Source organism: Thunnus maccoyii, chromosome 6, assembly GCF_910596095.1.
Source record: "Thunnus maccoyii chromosome 6, fThuMac1.1, whole genome shotgun sequence".
NCBI classification, from domain to species: domain Eukaryota; kingdom Metazoa; phylum Chordata; class Actinopteri; order Scombriformes; family Scombridae; genus Thunnus; species Thunnus maccoyii.
The window spans coordinates 29854322-29873157 of NC_056538.1; the positions used below are offsets into that span (position 1 = coordinate 29854322).

The following is an 18836-nucleotide window of genomic DNA, read 5'->3' on the forward strand; positions in this document are numbered from 1 at the left end:
CAGCCCCCTTTAATGTATACATGTATATACTGTATATGTGCATGTACGTTAATAGGTTCAGAATTGCTTTCAGGAATCAATGAGCAGAATCAAAAAAGCATAACAAATCCATGGCCCTGCTAAATTTAGGTCAGGTTCATACCCAATAGTGTCGTTGCTGCTGAATAGTATTGCCGTGACTTAGTGTTTTTCCGTGTGGGGGACCACCCATGTACAATACTTGAATCAGGACAGAGGACAGCAGTTTCATCCAGAGCTCATCAGCCTGGCTCTGGCCCACTGACCGGACAGGCTTTCTCACTGTTCAGCCAGGCATAGACGAGCGGCAATGGAGCAATGCAAGGAGAGAGAGAGAGAGGTTGAGTTTAGCAGAGAGAGAGGGACTATTTAAGGGAGAAGTGGGAGGAGGGTGGGAACCCATCAAAGAGGGGGGGGGGAAGGAGAGCAGAGAGATTGAGGGTAAAGGGAGACAGCTAGATTGAGGGTACAGGGAGAGATGATGAGAGAGTGACATGTTTTGAGTGGGAGGGAGGTTTAAAACATAGGGAAGCTATAACTATAGTGGTTGTGTTGAGGGGAGGGAGCTGCTCTGTGAGAGGAGGGGCCTTTTATAGCTTTCTGGTTTACTCTTCATGTGTGAGGGAGCATTAACACTGTTTGAGTGGGTAGCAGGGTGCAGCAGTGTAGCTCTTATACTGCTTTAGCCTCAGGTCAAAAGCCCACCATAAGATTTTTCCTGTCTGAAGCCATATTCCACTCGCAGAACATGATTTATACATTGATCACTTTTATCTTTAAGGTTTCTATGTGGACTTAATAGTCAGTAATCGCAACAACATTCGAGCTTTGTTTGTAAGGTCTATAACCGAAGTTCCCCACGAGTGAGTGATGAAGTTACGCCATTGGTGGACAGGCTGAGTGTTAGAGTTTCCCCATTGGCCGTTGTTGCTCTTTCAGAATGAATCGGCGCGAGATGATGGAAGCTGCTCCGAGCTCTGACGCTCTCAGCTCTGGAGTTAAATGCAGCGAAGTCAGCTAAACTCCTGTTTAAACAGACGCATACCAGCGTCTCTGCGTCTCCCCTTCTACAGTCCGGTGTGATCGACTCTCCGGCTGCGTTTAGATTTTAGAACTGAACTAAAACACCAGGATGCAAGCTTTTTATTTCTCTGACGTTTTTTTTTCACATCCCAAATGATGAACAACAGCATTAAAACATGAGACTCATGTAGGCTGTAATATCAGTTTGGTGTGGGGCGGCTGCTCTGCAGGAGCACTTGATTTGACTGTAACTGGGCGGAGATAAGCCTCCTGAATTTGCACCCGAAATGCTGTCAAAACTTTTCATTTACAATTTTCCACCGCAGCCTTTATGACATCGAGAGTTAAAGCACCCCAAATAACCATCACTCTGACAAAACATTCAATACGGAGAAAAACATCCGCAGAGTGAAACAGATGAAAGAGCAGAGGGAGTTAACAGATAATTAGAATAGTTATAATTAAAATAACTCTTTCAAATTAAACATCCCAAGATAAAAGTGGAAAGTATTGTTGTTGCAGCTGCATTTACACCCTTTTTCTCACTCAAATGTAGCTAAACCATGTCATGTTCAGTAACTTTACCAGCAAATATTACTGGGACCACTACAGAAAATTGCACATGAACATTTAATATCCAGGAATTCACATTATAGACACTACCACTGACTATCCCTGTAACAAATCGGCCACAATTTCACACATTGATCATACAGGGCTCAGCTATATACTAGGTTTCGACCTTGTCTTGTTGTTTTACTACATAGACTTCAGTGACAGGTGGCTACAATAGTGTCTGGACGTTGTAAAAGGTCTTAAAAGGTGTTAAGTTAATTTAAATTTACCGTGTAAAAAAAGTAGATCACCTTCAGTGCCCTATGTTGTACTTTCCCTATGAGAAATCTGTCACACCCTGCTGTCATATTTCTGTGAAATTGTATTCAAACTGGCTTGTAAAAGATCTCAACAGGTCTTAAAAGTCATAAACTGAACAGGCAGAGACCCATAATCACCCCCCAAGAGAAATGGGGGAGTTTTCCCATTTAATTAACTGAGTCAGAATTTATTTAAAATACTTAATTAACTAAATCATCTAGTGGTCAGAAAGAGCAGACACCTGTTGGTCTCATCCTTTTCACTGTCACATGGTGTTTTTAAGATGATGGGGATATGGAGGGGAGTGAGCCACGGGGTTTGTCTGGGTTGGGGGGCGGGGGCGGGGGCGTGACCGTACACCTGCTGCAGCTGTAAATCACTTGTCTTTATGCCTGGAGCTCACCTGTTCCTCCGACATCTGACTCTGTCTGTTAGTACAAGACTTGTATGGTTTTTTTGTATCGCCGACTCGTAGCCTGCTGGTATAATTTTCTATTTCTTAACACTGCATGTGCATTTATTGGCCGCTGAGTGTGCTACACTGAATTGCATAACCAGCCTCACATTGTGTTTTAGAGCCCTCCAGTTGCACCCACACCATTATGTTTTAATTACAAACAGTCAACCATGTGCACGCCACCTAGCGAATGAAGTTCTCTCTCGCATCTGACAAAATCTTCGAGGTCAAAGCCCCGTAGTCTGTTTCCTGCCCGGGTCACTCCTGACATTTAAACCTGATTGTGTCTTGGCTCTCAGCAGCAGTAAAAAAAAAAATTTTGTTTTTCAACCGCAGCCCTTGAGCTCAGTGTTCCAGATACCTCAGGATTTTAGAAGCCGCAATCTTCCTTGACTCGCAGCCAGACCGCCGTCTACGAATACGAGACACACAATGACATTCTGGATCCCCACATGACAGTTTCTTCGTCCTGATTTACAGTCTGTTGAAGCTCCTTGTGCTTTCAATAAGACACTGCAAATCAAGCCATTAACCTAAAGTCCTAATTGTTTCCATCTTGCCGATAGTAGATGTAATCATAGGGTAGGATTCATGTACGCATTGATTTATGTCGTTGTACTCTTGAACTTCTACAGTCTTCATTAATCGTTTCCTTCCTCGAGATAGTAGTTGTGTGTCCCAGTGTTCACGAGCATTGATGGACTCTTCGCTGTAGTGCTATCTCAGCTGAACACCAATGATTAGCGTCTACAGTGATTTATACCCCGCTTATCTTTTGTCACCAGACTCATTATGACTGGAAAGAGGCATTTAACACCAGCGCTGTAAACACACTGTTGTGAGATAGTTTAGCAAATGATTAATTAAAGAGTTGTTAGCTGGAATGATAGAGATAAACATGTGTTTTCTGGAAAATGACTCAACATTTATTTATATATAGTCATATATATATATATGCATTGATCCTGCAGCATGACTGACATGAATTCACATTTCTACTATGATGACGCTGGTGTTTATATAAATAGTGTGTTTGAAAAAGGTCTTATTGTTGTGCAAAGATGGAGAAAGTGCTGAAAATTTTGCAACATCATTGCAACATCTGGTAAAATGATGGGGATGTTAAAATTTGACAGGAATACATGATGATTTATTCTGTTTTCTAATTAAAACTCTATAGTAGTAGAGTGTTTTATAAGTAAAGCTAGTAATTAAGCTATGTGATAAACACACTATGCCTGATAGTAATGAGCTGTACTGTTTTTGTTTTCTTTGAAGTGTGCGGCCACTTTGTACTTTTCCCTTCTGCAACTGTGCATGACTGCATAAACCCCTCAAAGGTGTTGGAAGTGGATCGGCATGTAAAAATACGTTTGACCATTTTATGCCTTGAACTCGGCGTGCTGGTTTTGCACCGCATGATAAAAATCAAAGTAGTCAGAAACGTCTCTGCGCTGGTGCACTTGGCAGTTTATCCTGATTTCTCCGTGCTGTTTGTAGTAGACTGGTGTGTGTGTGTGTGTGTGTGTGTGTGTGTGTTGAAGTTCTGCGTCGGTGCTCGTCGAGGCCGCGTTGTTGGCTGTGAACCTCGGGTTTTTTTCTCACTGTGCTCATGGGCGGGTCCTGCTAGACTTCAAACGCTCCCGCTGTGAAAGGCTTTATTAACAGTGCAGACTGAGCTCGGCGGCATGACTCATGCCCTCTAACTCATGACCCACCCAGATCGCCCTCTCACTCAGTCCCCCCCACCCCCCTTACCCCCCTCCACCACCCGGACTCTGTCTGCCTGTCCCCCTACTCTGGTCTTCACATCCCTGCATCTTTATTCTTGCCTTGTTTTTAACTTGCTTTTGTTCTTTTCTTTGCTGAGTTGGATACAGTATTTTGTTGAAAGGAGAAGGCTGTGGGAGAATTTAACACCCCTCATCGGTCCTGTTGCCCCCCCTCAGCTCAGGCCTGGTTTTACACCAGTCACTGCAAGCGAGCCTCTGTTTGTCTACTGGGCGTGTCTCTTTTGATCCCCACTGATAAAGCGACTAGGATGAAAGTTTTTTCTATAATTTGTATTTTTGCGTGTATTTATTTTTGTTAGGATGTGTATATTTTTTCGGTACGTTATTTATTTCTTCGCCTGCCGTGTGTGTGGTGGTGGTGGTGGGTGGGGGGGAGTTTGTTCAGACTGTTCTCTGAAGAATGACTCGCTTTAGAGAATCCTTATAAGAGTTTTTCCACAATCTGCAGGTTGCAATCAGCAGATACTTCCACTGATTGTGGGGGTCGATCTTTGATGATGATCTTGTGATGAGGCAGTGCAAACAACCACATTTGAGAGGACAATACTGAAAAATGAAACGTTACAATTGGAAAAACTAGAGTCTAAAGGAATTTTTGGAGGGTCTGTGACTCATATATGCTACTAGACATACATGACTGATGGGAGCACACACTCAATATCTAATAAAACAATAAACACTGCATTTAACTCCAAAATCCAGTATGTAGGTGTTCCTCTAATTAATGGATGTTAATGGAGAAGACAGTGTGTGTGTGTGGAAGCCACTGCTGCTCCAGTCCATGGCATCAGACGTGTGTTCACTGAAATGCTGTGATGCAGCCCATCATATGGTCCGACCCGCTCCTCTGTGCTCCGAGGGTTGGGGATATGATGATGAGAAAGTGCCTTGCGCTCAACGTTTACAGATAAAGATTTGGGTTGGGTCTTTTTTGCGCATATGCAACGGTTATAAATGACGCACCAAGGCCTGGGGGAAAATTCCCATACTGATAAGTCAGAATAATTTTATTATGAATCAAAGCCCAGAATAGGTTATGCAGCTGTTTTTATCGGACTGAGAGCGAGTCATGTGCAGTATACATGATGTAGGACGACACAGCGTCCGTCCGTGTAACAGCTGAGCTGTGACGGTTAGACAAAGAGAAGCGGCGAGTGATGACAAGGACACGGCTCATTGAAGATTCTTCTCTGACGTTTGTCTGCTGCTTGTGCACAGATTGTTATCCCCTCAAGGCTGGTTTGTTATTATGCCCATTTGGAAACGCTAGAGCAAGTTGTCCTTTTATAAGTAATGGGAGACAAGCAGTGAGCCAATTGTTTAGCCTGTTGATGACCTTCAGCTAAAGGCCACAGCTGGTTTAATGCCAATATGTCACTTAATGCTCAGTGTGGTGAAATAAGCCAGTTTTTTGCTGAAGTACACACACTTGCATACAACACAAAGCAACTTTTATCATGATGTGATGTGAGTTTTTCAAATAAAGCTTCTTTTTTAACCCACATCAGTACTATTTTAGCTCTGTATGTGTGTTTTTATAAACACATGTCCATCACAAGTATGTTTTACATGTACCACTTGCATTTTTTTTTCCGTTTTTCCTGCTAACCTTCCTCTTTCCTCCTTCCTCCTCCTCGCAGGTCTGATGCTAGGCTGCAGCCGCCTCAGCCGCCACCATGTTCACCAAGAAGAAGAAATCTCGTATCCAGATCTCGGCTCCGTCTAACTTTGAGCATCGTGTACATACAGACTTTGACGAGCAAGAGCAGAAGTTTGTCGGGTTGCCGCGGCAATGGCAGTCGCTCATCGAAGACACAGCCAAAAGGCCCAAACCTTTCATCGACGCGACCGTCATCACCACTGTAGAGCCACGCAAGGTGGGCGGGCCGAAAGCCGAAACAACAAACAAGGTGTTACCTACTGACAATTCTTAAATACTTGTGTTAAATGTCAAGAATTATGTTTATAATGCATCATGTCTCATGTTATTCAATAAGGGGAATAATAATTAGTTGCAGCCCTAGTCATGGTTTATCAATCGTTGTCACCTGAGTTGAATGAAATGCTGATGTGTTACTATGATGGAGTAAGTTGGGTGTAACACCTCTGCTCTTTTTTCTTAAAGTTAATGTTATCAAACCAATTCCACATAACTGAAGTTGTTCCATTTTTGAAAGTGACTCCTCCACAACTGAGCCAGCAGTGACGTTACATTTAAGGAAGACAATATATGAACGAAGAACTTAGGAAGACTGGAGTTCAGGAGCTTAGTATTAAAACTTAAATGAACCTGCCAAGTGGGTGGAGCAGTAGAGTTTTCATTAAGTTTATCAGACAGACAGGATTAATGTGTAGGATTTAATCTCTGGTCCACACTCCGGAGCAGAAGGTGGCGGTAAAACACCTCATACGCTGGTTGCCAACCGCCGTTATAAACCAAAAAGAAAAAGATTTTTTTTTTCCCCCAGAGTGGTACATCCTGTCAGTCGAAGTGTTTCCTATCTGTGCAGCCGAACATAGCAGCTCCCCCACAGACTATTTTACCCTGACGGTCCTGGTGTTTCTTCCGCAGGCTCCACTTCACTCAAGTTGCCCGTCAGACCCGCTGCTTCTTCCCACTTCAACCTGAATAACAAACTGGGGCTCAGTGCTCCGGTTGGATCCACATAGAGAGCCTGGGCTAACGTTAGCTGAGAGGCTAGTGGAGAGTTAGCAGCAGCATGGCTGGAGGGAAGCACAGCCAGCTAGCTTCTGCTAGAAGAAGCAGCAGGTCTGACGGGCAGCTGAGTGAAGTGGAGTCTGCGGAGGAAGCACCGGGACCGTCAGGGAGAAACAGTCCGTGGAGGGAAGCACAGTTATGCGGTGGAGGAGACGGAAACAAATCTGCCTCTCATAATAGGCAGAAAATGTTCATTTCGGCCGATGCTGATATTTCATTTTAGAGCTTATATCGGCCGATACCGATGACGTGCCGATAATATTGTGCATCCCTAGTTACATTCACTTTCAGACTTATAAGTTGCTGCTGGACATAGTTATCATCTAAATTCATAAATGTTTTCACAATACCGTAAATACTGTGACAAATCTTTTATTACATTAGGTTTTATATCACTATTAATATGAATCATAAAGGCTCTGCATTATCAGACAATTATTGGCTAAATTCCGTTATGGGAACAATAATTTAATTTTCTCATTAATCAGCCAATAGTTCATCAGCCACCAATATATCAAGCAGTTGTAAAATACGCAACAATTTGCCAGCATTCACAATGTGAACAAGGCGTTTGCAGAATTGTACAGAATCTAAAAATAGTGACAATTCTCACCACTTTTGAATTGATTGGAAGTGTCTAATCTGAGACGACAAGCCTTGTGTGTTAGCACCTCTCATCCTATTCACACTCATCCTATGAACTTTTTTCTTTTTTACAAAATCTCCAGACAATTGTTCGTGGCAGCAAGCTGGGAGTGGATGGCTCTCTGACATGGCTGTTGGATGAGTTTGACACGATGTCTGTGACTCGTTCTAACTCCCTGCGACGAGGCAGCCCTCCCATCCAGCCTCGCAGGGACTCCTCTTCAGGAGGAGGAGGAGGAGGGCAGGAGAACGGAGACCCTCACCAAAGACACTACTCACACCCAGACAGACAGGACAGGTGAGCAATTAAACTGCAGCTCCAGGTGGAGAGATATTACAGATTTTGAAGAAGAATAAGATTTGAAGTAGAGCTGCAGTGATTAGTTGATTCCAGCTGGTTCCAGCTTCTGAAATGTGAAGATTTGCAGCTTTTCTCTGTTTTATATCATTGTAAACTGAATTTTTTGGACTTGGTCTTACAAAACAAGACATTTGAAGGCGTCATCTTTGGCTGTGGGAAGTTACAACAGCTGTTTTTCACTATTATCTGACATTTTATTTAGACTATTATTAATTATTAGCTGCAGGCCTAATTTGAAGCATTTGATAATTGTTTGAACACACATTGTTCTTCAAATCTTTATTATTATTCGGTGTTCTGTGCCACCTAACTGGTCCCACACGCTGAAAGCTAGAAACATGGTTCCAGTTCTAACATGTGAAGCATATTTTTGTGTTGCAGGCTATTAATTTCTTTCAGATATCTGTGGAGATATCAATTTTTGAAATAGTATTTTTTTGAATGGCCTTCTATGGGAGAGTACCTACAGTCATCAATATCTCTACAACTCAGACTTTATGGACGGGCACCCCGTATGGTACCAATAATACCACTATGTGGTCCGTTATTACATGTTTTATGTTTAGCTGATAACTCTTGAACCATGAGGCTTAGTGAAACAATATTTGCACAGTAGGTTCCTGGGATGAAGCCAATTTGACAGATTTAGGCCACGCCCATTTGCACCTGTAAAAAATTTCCACCATCTTGGATTTTTTGCTTCTTTTTGGGCATATTTCGTTCAATCATCACCAAACTTGGTGGGTGGGCTGTGATTTTTGTTATGATATCTATTACTGTTTGTCTGTATGGGTTGCCAAACTTAAGTGTGTGTGGTTTACTGCCTATTAACTGCCATATCTCTTAAATATAATATCCCATGGTGACCAAATTCAGTATAGTTGCACAGATGAGGATAATAAACAAGTCTGTAGCATTTGATACAAGCAACAGTAGCAGCAGCAGCAGCTTGGAGCAGCAATGACATTTTATTTTTATTCTAGTTCTGTGTTTACTCTCTGCTTGTTTATTCAGCAGCAGCATGTGGCACAGATGTTGTGGCATCATTTGTCCTGTTTGCACTATTATCATTACTGTTTTTTTGTTCTTGATCTAAGCTTTATTATTGTCCCCACCGACCCCCAGCCTAGCTTAACCTGGAAATATTTAAGGTTTTTTTTTAGTATTTTGTTTTATTTTAGTATTTTTAAACCCTTGTTGTTGTGTTTAGTACTTGTATATGCCGACATCGGGGTCTGTGAGGAACGATATTTGTACATAAAGTCGACTTTAATGATTTTTTTTGATAGAAAAGAAGAAGAACATAGCAGAGATTTGTCAGCTGTTATACCACGAGTCCCTCTACTAATCTTTGCATCTCTCTGCTTCTCAGAGACCGATCCAGACCAGATCACCACAGCGGAGGCGACCCCCGTCACGGTGAGCGCGGGGTCCGTCACCCTCAGAGAGACGACGGAGTCCAGGGTCGACCCCAGCAGCAGCCCCGGGGCCAAGAGCCCAGCAGGGCCCACAGGGACAGACCAGGCTCTGGCCCTCCTCCTCCTCCTCACAGAGACAGAGACAGAGACAGAGACAGAGACCGGGACCAGGTAGGGACTGAAGATGAATGAGTGTTTGGGGTCTGTGTATTTCAATTAATAATGCAAATATTTGAGTATCTCCTCTCTCTCACCCCAACCCTGCCTCTCTTCAGGAGCAAGTGGTTCGCAGGGATCAACCCAGCGACCACAGGCCGAAGTCCAGCTACATGGGGCGTGACGGCAGCCCTCAGTCCCCCAGAGAGAAGAGGCCTCTCTCCGGGCCCAACATCCGCACCCCAAACCTGCCAGTAACGGAGGGAGTGATGAAGACTGCCCAGCAGACCTCACGGCCGTTCAACACCTATCCGAGGACAGACAGCGAGGGAGGACGCAGCCCCACAGGACAGGTAAGGACGGCGGCGTGAACAGACAAGAAAGACGGGCGACCGTTTCCAGACGCGGGCAGGCAGCAGCCCTGAGGGAAGCGAATCGACTGAGAGAAAAAAGGCAGACAGGTGTGAATTGAGCCGGCAGCTGATGGATGGTAGCTCTTATCACCTTGCTCTAGTTGCTCTCCAGGTCAGATTTCTCTCCTGATTCTCTTCTGAAAGCTGTTAGTGATGCTGCTGCGATAATTTATGATCTCTGCAGTTAAAGTTTAAAACTTTCTGCAAGAGAATAACTTTGTGCTTTACAGAATTGAACAAAATTGACTTTGCAGAGTTAAAAATGCACTTAAAGGTTCAGGCTTGAATTTCTATTTGTTTCTTGTTAGTTTTTTAGTCTTTTAATGTATTAAATACTTCATATTATTAAGTGTATGACTCTTCTAGTTTTAAAGTCTACATTTGAAGCTTTTGAATCTGCCTTTTTATGCCTCTATATAAAAGTTTAGGTAAATATACACTGATGTATATATGATGTAGATTTCTCAAATGTCAGAGATCTTCCCACACAGATTACACTTTGGTAGCTACGTCTTTAATATCTCTGTGTATGAGGCCGTCGTAGGTAATGTCGTAATTCAACCAGCGAGACTGCTTTGTGGGATTATTGGATTTTTATGTTATTTTTGTATCAGTGTGATGATCCTCTGTCGTACCAGCAGACTACAGAGCAGCTTCTCTCCTCAGACTGAGAGACTCCTCAGTTCATCCTCTGCACTCCAATATAAAAAATGACTTTTTTATGACTTATTATTTATTGATCCATTTATATCATTTCTGTTTTCGTGAGAAGCATAAAGGGACTACAGACTACATGTAAAATGATAATAATACATTTATCTTGAATCTTGAATCTTGAATGAAGATATTCAATTTGCTAGATATGGAAAAAACCCCAGAGCTTCCTGTTTCCAGTGATCTAAGTTGTGTTAATAAATAACTTATTGAAGCTCCGATCCTGAAAAGATTCCTCTAGATTTCTTATCCTCTGCTTCTGTTTTGTTTGTGACGACCTTCTTCTGTCTCTCCTCCTTCCAGCCGGTGCGACACCATGAATCCTCCCCTCAAAACGGCCCCTCTAGCGGCTCCCACAGAGGTTCCTCCAACTCAAAACCCCCCGTGAGCCACCCGCACCCTCATCACACTTCCCACCCGAGCCTGACCCCCGAATCCACCCAGCATCCACACACCCCTCACCCCAACGTTCCAGCCCCGCGGCCGCCCGTGCCTTCCGGTCCCCCGGCATCCAGCGCTCCGCCCCAGGCCCGCTCCCCCCAGAGGGAGCCCCAGAGAGTTTCCCACGAGCAGTTCAGGGCGGCGCTACAGATGGTAGTCGATCCCGGCGATCCGCGGACCTACCTGGACCACTACATCAAGATAGGGGAAGGGTCCACGGGGATTGTGTGTATCGCCACAGTGAAGACTACGGGGAAACTGGTCGCTGTGAAGAAGATGGACTTGAGGAAACAACAGCGTAGAGAACTCCTCTTTAATGAGGTAATTGTATTTACTCTTCCGTGGCGTGTTATTTATGTCTCATGACTAGTTTACCTTCATGTGTACCCACTGTGTCACCAAAATCTCTCTGATTTGTGTGTTATTTTAGCTAGAACACGTCTATGTTTTGTTTTATCCCAATGAGAACATTTTCCTGTTAAATGTATGATAACATACTGTGCAGTGTTTCCCCTAGAATTTTTTTTTAGGCCTGGTGGCACGCACCAAAAAAACCCTAAAGAGACGAGGTGTGAGCAATGACTCGATAAGGTGCATTTATTGCATAAAAATAAGCTGGGCCTTCCCCTCATCTGTCCCTCTCACTTCCCTCACTTCTGTCACTCTCCCTTCTTCCCTTTATAGAAAACTTTTACGTATTTGGTTATATTTGTATATTTGTGTTAAGAGCTTTTTTCTATTTAGGTGTCACCATTAGCTAACCTGCATCCCATACACCCGCGCTCTTACTCTGCAGTAAATTTAAAGGCACGCTGACGGCAGTGGCGCTCGCATCGCGTTGAGAGTTTCCCAGGAAACGGCACAGAGGTTGACTCAAGTTTCAGAAGAACGGCGCCGCACAGAGACTCCCAAACGCAAATGATTATTGATTTCCGAATGAATGGATATTTGGAGTAATTTTTGGCATTAGAGAAAAGATTTTTTTTAGCCTGGTGGCCCACAATTATAATTACATACATGGCGTATATAAATATTAAAAAGTCTAAAAACTCCACGTTTCCCTGACATAAGCAAATTTTATAAAGGTATATTTCGCATATAAAGAAAGCAGAGCAGCCGAACACGGTATGAAAGCTCGTCTCTCTTAACAGCTTTTGCAGTTTGCTAGAAATAAAATTTTTGAATAAAATGGTTACTTCAGACACGTCAGATAGATAGTATCAGATTTGCTGTCACTAGACTCGAATGGTTCATCTCTTATGTAGGTGGCAGACTATACGGCGCCATTTCACACCCACATCAGTTACTAAATGTTACTGTACATTTCAGATGTTCCAGTTGACGTACGAGTTATCAGGAAGGGGCACAGTGTGTCTGATTGCGGTTGTTAATCTATGCAGCGTCGCCGTTACAGTTATATGATTGTCTCTCTACCTACGAGGCCGCCCTGCTATTCTTCTGAGTCTAATCAGTAATGTGATTGTACCCTGTCTCTCTGTGTGTGTGTGTGTGTGTGTGTGTGTGTGTGTGTGTGTCTCTCTCTGTCTTTGTTTCCGTGGAAACCGCAGGTGGTTATCATGCGGGACTATCACCATGAGAACGTGGTGGAGATGTACAACAGCTACCTGGTGGGAGACGAGCTCTGGGTTGTCATGGAGTTCCTTGAGGGAGGGGCGCTCACTGACATCGTGACGCACACCAGGTCGATGAGAGACACGTTTTCATTCATTTATGTGATACCTCGCTACTTTATTGTTTAAGGGCTTTAACCATTACGGGTGGATCTATGCCTTGTATTCTATTTAATGAATATACTTTGAAATGCTTTAAGCTTTTTAATTGCCAATGAAATGTTATTTTTATTACTGCCTCTATGTTATAATGTATCCTGCTTTAAATTTCCCTCATTTGATCTTGCACCCACAAAACTCTTTTCTTCCATAAGGGGGCAGTGTGACCAAATGATCCTCACAGAGAGATATACAGCCCTGGCTTCAGTGTCATTTAACATTTTTTAGCAACAGCAAGTTTTGATTAATATGAAGGTTTTCCAGGTTCTTCCAGCTGTTTAACTCACTAATATAATCTAAAACAAAGACACAAAGGTCAAAGCTTTTGTCTGATCTGTATGTGGGTGTCACACATGTCATCAGCATTGTTTCAGAAATGTATCATATCTAAATGTAGATTGAACTGGGGAAAAACAGTAAAAAAAAAAAAAAAAGACAGAGGAGGTGAAAAGTTGACACTGACATCATCTCTCTGGTGTCTCTTTTCCTTTTTAGGATGAACGAGGAGCAGATTGCTACCGTGTGTCTGTCTGTCCTGAAGGCGTTGTCTGTCCTGCACACACAGGGTGTCATCCACAGAGACATAAAGAGTGACTCCATCCTGCTCACTCATGACGGCCGGGTATGTTCACACTGCCGTTTTCAACATAACACCGCATAAAACAGCTTAGTTCTTCTTGTGCCGGAAGAGCATTTCATAAAAAGCCATTTAAGACTGGCATTAAAGCTGTAAACCATGTTATTATTAGTGATTACTAATTTTTTTTTGAAAAGCTTCCTTTTGAAATGTCAGAGGAAGGCAAAACACTTCTTTTGTGGGCTTATCAGTCACGACAATGAATAGAAGAGTGATCGGTGCGTGGTTTCGCAGAAACAAAGTGAATATACTATCCACTTTTTCAAATTTGCTACAGTAGACATCGGCTTTTATATGTCAAACCACAACACTGTAGTTACAGCAGAACTTTATCGACATAAAAGGCGTTTTTCACAGCAGACATCTCGACTAGTCATAGCAGGGCAAGCACTGATAATGCCTCTGTTCCATTTATTAATGTTATTAGCTACACAAATGCACCCATATGATGGACAGAGGACGTGTTCCTGCTGCTTTTATTCAAAGTTTGTGTCCCGGGGCAGAGGCTGACAAAACCTGACATAAATAAAAAAGGAAAATATTTGGAAAAGGAACTAAATGCTTCTCTGGTAACCACTACTGTGGAACTGAGGCTGATGTCAAATCACTTCCTGCCTGTTGACAAGCAAATGTCTGCTATGTGCAGAAAATGAAACCACTGTGGTTGGTTGCACAGCAAAACCAGGGGAGGGGGGGGGGGGGGGGGACTTAGCTTCTGGTGCGCCACAGTCAACATACATGTTCCCCTTTAACTGGGCAGACACTGTATGTGTGTGTTTTATTAACTCAAACTACATGTTTTAATCAGCCTTTCTGCAAGGCCACTTACACCTGCTGCAACTTTCAATGTCACACAGTACAGATCAGTTGGCCGGCTGTGCTCAGACTGAACATAAGGATGAAACCACCAGTCGGTTTAGACACGACGACTACGTCCTCAACAGTGTTGACAAAAAAAGAGAGAGAGGCAGTCCTACCGTGAGCCAGAACGAGCCACAGATGGCTAGAAGATGTACAGTATGATCTGCAGTCGAGATGTAAAACACTACAATTATGATATTAAAACAAGATTACTAAAATTTGAATCACATCTTTTGATAGCAGCCATGTGGGGAAATAAAGCTGCGGAACTACTTTAACAACCAAAACTTGTTGCGTGTCAGATGATAAGGGCTCACAACCACCTCGCTCAAACTGCATGCAAAACAACAACCACAGGTAATCAATATGGTTAAAACGAGGCTTTAATCATAAAGCGTCTGTCTCGCTTGACGCCAGTCTGCACTGTAGTGTTTCAGATGTGGTCCAGATGATGATGAGGGAGGGCTGAAATGACTCTGTGTGTCAGATATTGCTGTTTGCTAGAGAACACTCTGTGCAGAAGACATGGATGTGAAGTTCTGCTTACCTGAGTTTTCAGTCACACCGTTACAAGGCATTTAGACAAAGCCAGTAAGTCGAGGCATGCCACGGGGCACCTAGTTGCCTGGAGGTTAGGGTCCCGACCACAAACCCATGAACCACAGTGACCCAGATTCACATCCGGCTGGGGGTCCTTTGTTGCATGTAATTTCCCATCTCTCCCCTCCTCTTCTCGTCTATCATATCAAATTCCCCCCAAACAATGCAAAAAAGAAACAAAATGTAACCCACCTCCTTAAATGTCTTCAGTGAGTTTGTCCACACAGGTGATGAAGTGTTTTCTTCAAATCCATAACTGCACATCGCAGCATGAAGGCCTATTTTGGAAATTATTTGGTGAAACTAAGGGCACTTAATAAGTAATTTGCAGCCAAACTTTCCACATCCTGCTACCGATTCGCTCACTTTCAGTCGATTAGCAAGAGATTGATTGAGATTACAGATGTGATGATTCTTTCTTTTTTTTCCAAGCCTGGCCTCAACATCTGTCAGGCTTTACAGGTCACAGCTGCAAAGTAACAAATGTTCTTGTTCATTCTTGATGTGCTGAGTTTGTTTCTCTCTATTTGATGCACATTAGTGATATCAATGATTCCTGACGAAGTTAAGGCGACATGCACTGCGAGCAAGTCACACACATGATGCTTAGATGAGCTAACTCGTTAACCACAGTATCCTCGATGCGAGTTTAGTGTCTGTGGCTTGACGTCTTTATGAGATGTGGTTTCACCCGTCTCCTCCGTCTCCAGCAGTATGCACGGCCAGTCAGACCTCTACAGCGACGCTGAAGTGCTTTTTCTATGTCATTCACAGGCAGTATGTGTGATATCTATATCTATATATATATGTAAGGCTGCAAAGGCCCCTGGAAGTGCTACTTCATGTTGCTGACTGTCCTGTTTAGGAGTTTCTGACTCCTAAACAAGTTTCTGCTTTGGTAGATACATTTTATTTTTGTTTCCTCATACTTGTACGCCTCGTTGACTTTTTTTCAAACACAGCAGGCTTTCTGAATAGCAGACACTTCAGTTTAATGATCATAACCTGTTTCATAACGCTGCCCAACAGAGTGTGACACGTGGCGGTAATTAGAAACGAACTATAAGTATTATCATGTGCAGTTATTTGTATGATTTCAGGAAAAAACGCTGAGTAGTCACAACACTTGCACCGAGAGCTTCCTGCTGGCTGCCGTGATGTTTTGACATGAGGCTTAGTTTGACATGTTGCCTGCGGTTTGGCGCAACAGAGGAACCAGACTCGACCAAGCTTGAAGTGTTTCTCATCAGTAGAGGGTGTGTTCGGTGTATCTGAATGCACCTGTGTGCTGGATGGTATACATGAGAGGGAGTGTTATATCACTTAAAATAAATGGGTTCAGACATTATAACTCTGTTCTGTTTCACTCTAGTATTAATACCAGGATTAAATTTACAATAAAGCTCAGATAAATAGTTGGATGTTGTGTTTGAAGCTCAGCCTGTCAGTGGACGCCGTTGTCATCATGTTACAGTTTTGTTTGTGAGTGTTTTCATACATACGTGCACCGGTTCTCTGTGCAAGTTTGTTTCATTTCTCTTTCTGAGCCATCTGAATCTAGTAGTTGGCCTTGTGGGCAACATCAAAGACTGCTTCTCTCTCTAGATACTCAGCCATGCACAGGCTCTCTCTGAAAGTAGGGTGGGCACTGGACTACTCAACTATGAAGGCATAGCAATGAAGTTTGTCAGATGTAGTACCTCAGATGAACCCAGATGCAATATTTACTTATATGAACTTTGCTGCATTTCTCCACAATCAAAAGATGCTGCATGTATTGCTTTGTTTTGTAGTCCTGTAGCACCACTAGGAAAAGACTACAAGCATTAAAAAGTGGATACAGAGAGTTGTTATTGTGTTTCTTCAACCTCACATAATGCAAATGTGATGTTAAAAACTCTCTGACGGTGCCGGTGGCTGAGGTGTGTGCCTCCTGTGAAAAACAACACTGACGTTTCTCTACTCCTGTTTCTTCTTTTCTTTTCCTACGTCCCTCTTTATCCGGCTTCTCTCTGTCTCCAGGTGAAGCTGTCAGACTTCGGTTTCTGCGCCCAGGTGTCAAAGGAAGTGCAGAGAAGGAAGTCTCTGGTCGGCACGCCGTACTGGATGGCACCAGAGCTCATATCCAGACTGCCTTATGGACCAGAGGTAACACTCAGGATTTACTGTTATTTAAGCAAACACATCTCTTCTCACTGTCTCAAACAAAAGAACTGACACGCTCGGCTCAGATGTCTTCAGAGTATAATGGCTGCCTACCCGAAAGGCACAAAAATAGCAGATGAAGTCATCAGCCCTCGCAAATAAGTAAGAGATGTAATAACGCACAGCAGCAGGAAACTGCTTTGCTGTCTAAAGGTCTGTCTTCCGTGCCTTCCAGTGCTGCTGATCTGTTTACAACGAGAGTTCAACTGTTTTTTAGTGCAGAAAAATTAAGATTTTTTTTTTTTTGCAAAAGACTCTGAAAACATTTCTTCCTCTGTGCACTCTGAGCACCAAGACGAGGTGGAGATAACTAGTGAGTTACAAACCGGCAGTAAATTTAAGCTCAAAAGTTAATTTATCCTCTCAGTGACTCCTGTGCAGACATTTTGACATTTGTTTGAAGATGATGTTTGGTCTTAGTTTTCTTCTGTTAACAAATATTTTTCAAATTTATCTCCACCCTTGAAAGATCTCGCTAATTATGAAACAATAGTTATACGCAATGCTGGTAAGGGGGGTTTAGTATTATTGCAAAATAAAGAATCTTACTGTAATTCAGTAAGAAATGAGTTGAGTAACACAGATTTCTACACCGCTCTGAGTTATGTTCCCACACTTCACTTCTCAGGTGAAATTAGAAACACTCTTGATTGGGCAATAAGTAATTGATTAATAACACAGGACGAATATAGATTTTTGTTACAAAACCATCCCATACGCCCAATTTTTTACATATTGCTTAAGATCCATAAACATTGTCGAGAACCTGTCCCAGGGAGTCCTGTAGTGTCTGGAAGAGGAAGGAGGTGGAGGATCCTTGGACCAGCAGCTTCAGGTCCCTGTGGACTAAACCGGCACAGGGTAACCAGCTCCACGTCCACAAGACAACGCCCACGTCAAGTCACGACCCTGACAGAACAGAATTAGGAAACTATAATATAACGAAACGAACCGGACATTAACAAGGTCATCGTACACAAAGGCACCAATGACATCCACAAGGACCAGTCTGACAGTGAGACACATCTACATATCGGGTCCCGTCCCCTCCTGTGGCCGCGGTGTCGGGCGTTTTAGCAGAATACCGTCTCTGCACACCTGGCTTCCATCAGCCTCCTACATCGACAACTTCAACCCTCTTCTGGGAACACAGACATCCAAACTGGCTGGTGGCAAAACCACTTTCAGCAAACATTTCGTTGTCTGTCACCCACCCTGGTGCTCCGCTAACAAGACGCCCACTTGCTCTGACCAGTCCCGCCACTATCGATGTCCCCGAGGTCCTAGCACCAGTCTGATTGGGTCCCTGTGCTTCTGTTCTGTTGTACTTGAGGAGACAGGAACCTCTAACAACTGTGTAAATTCTCCCACTACAGACTTATCTATCTACAATCAGTCAGTTGTACATAACATTCATGTTATTTATAAATCTGGCCGCCTAGGTAGGTATAGAAGTCGACCTAAGCATGTCTCCTTCAAAAATCAAATTTATCCTCCTGTGTCTGTTGTGCCTTCTCGTCCGCCCCTTTGTTACACTTAAAAAAACACATCTCAAGACTTTAAAATACACCCTGTGCTCGAACTGTTGCATTTAAACATCTTCAGCCTACTCTTAAAAGTCGACTATATCCTCATTTTGATAAATGAAACCTTCCCAGACGTCCTCGCTCTGACTGAAACATGACTTTTCCCTTAAGATCCTAAATAAT

The 18836-nt window shown here is 43.1% G+C and overlaps 1 protein-coding gene across 6 annotated transcripts in view; it reads left to right on the top strand.

Moving 5' to 3' along the window:
- Window positions 1-18836, top strand: part of pak4 (p21 protein (Cdc42/Rac)-activated kinase 4) — a 39038-nt gene that overhangs the window by 16870 nt on the left and 3332 nt on the right. For 4 of the 6 annotated variants that reach the window (XM_042413942.1, XM_042413944.1, XM_042413943.1 and 1 more), the window contains exons 2-9: window positions 5808-6044; window positions 7615-7829; window positions 9265-9481; window positions 9586-9819; window positions 10897-11355; window positions 12603-12736; window positions 13320-13446; window positions 16945-17070. In XM_042413942.1, coding sequence (XP_042269876.1) covers window positions 5844-6044; window positions 7615-7829; window positions 9265-9481; window positions 9586-9819; window positions 10897-11355; window positions 12603-12736; window positions 13320-13446; window positions 16945-17070 — 1713 coding nt within the window. In that variant the 5' untranslated portion in view covers window positions 5808-5843. Of the gene's footprint in view, window positions 1-5615; window positions 5635-5807; window positions 6078-7614; window positions 7830-9264; window positions 9482-9585; window positions 9820-10896; window positions 11356-12602; window positions 12737-13319; window positions 13447-16944; window positions 17071-18836 lie in introns of those variants that run through there. The other 2 variants (XM_042413946.1, XM_042413948.1) reach the window with 2 other exon arrangements.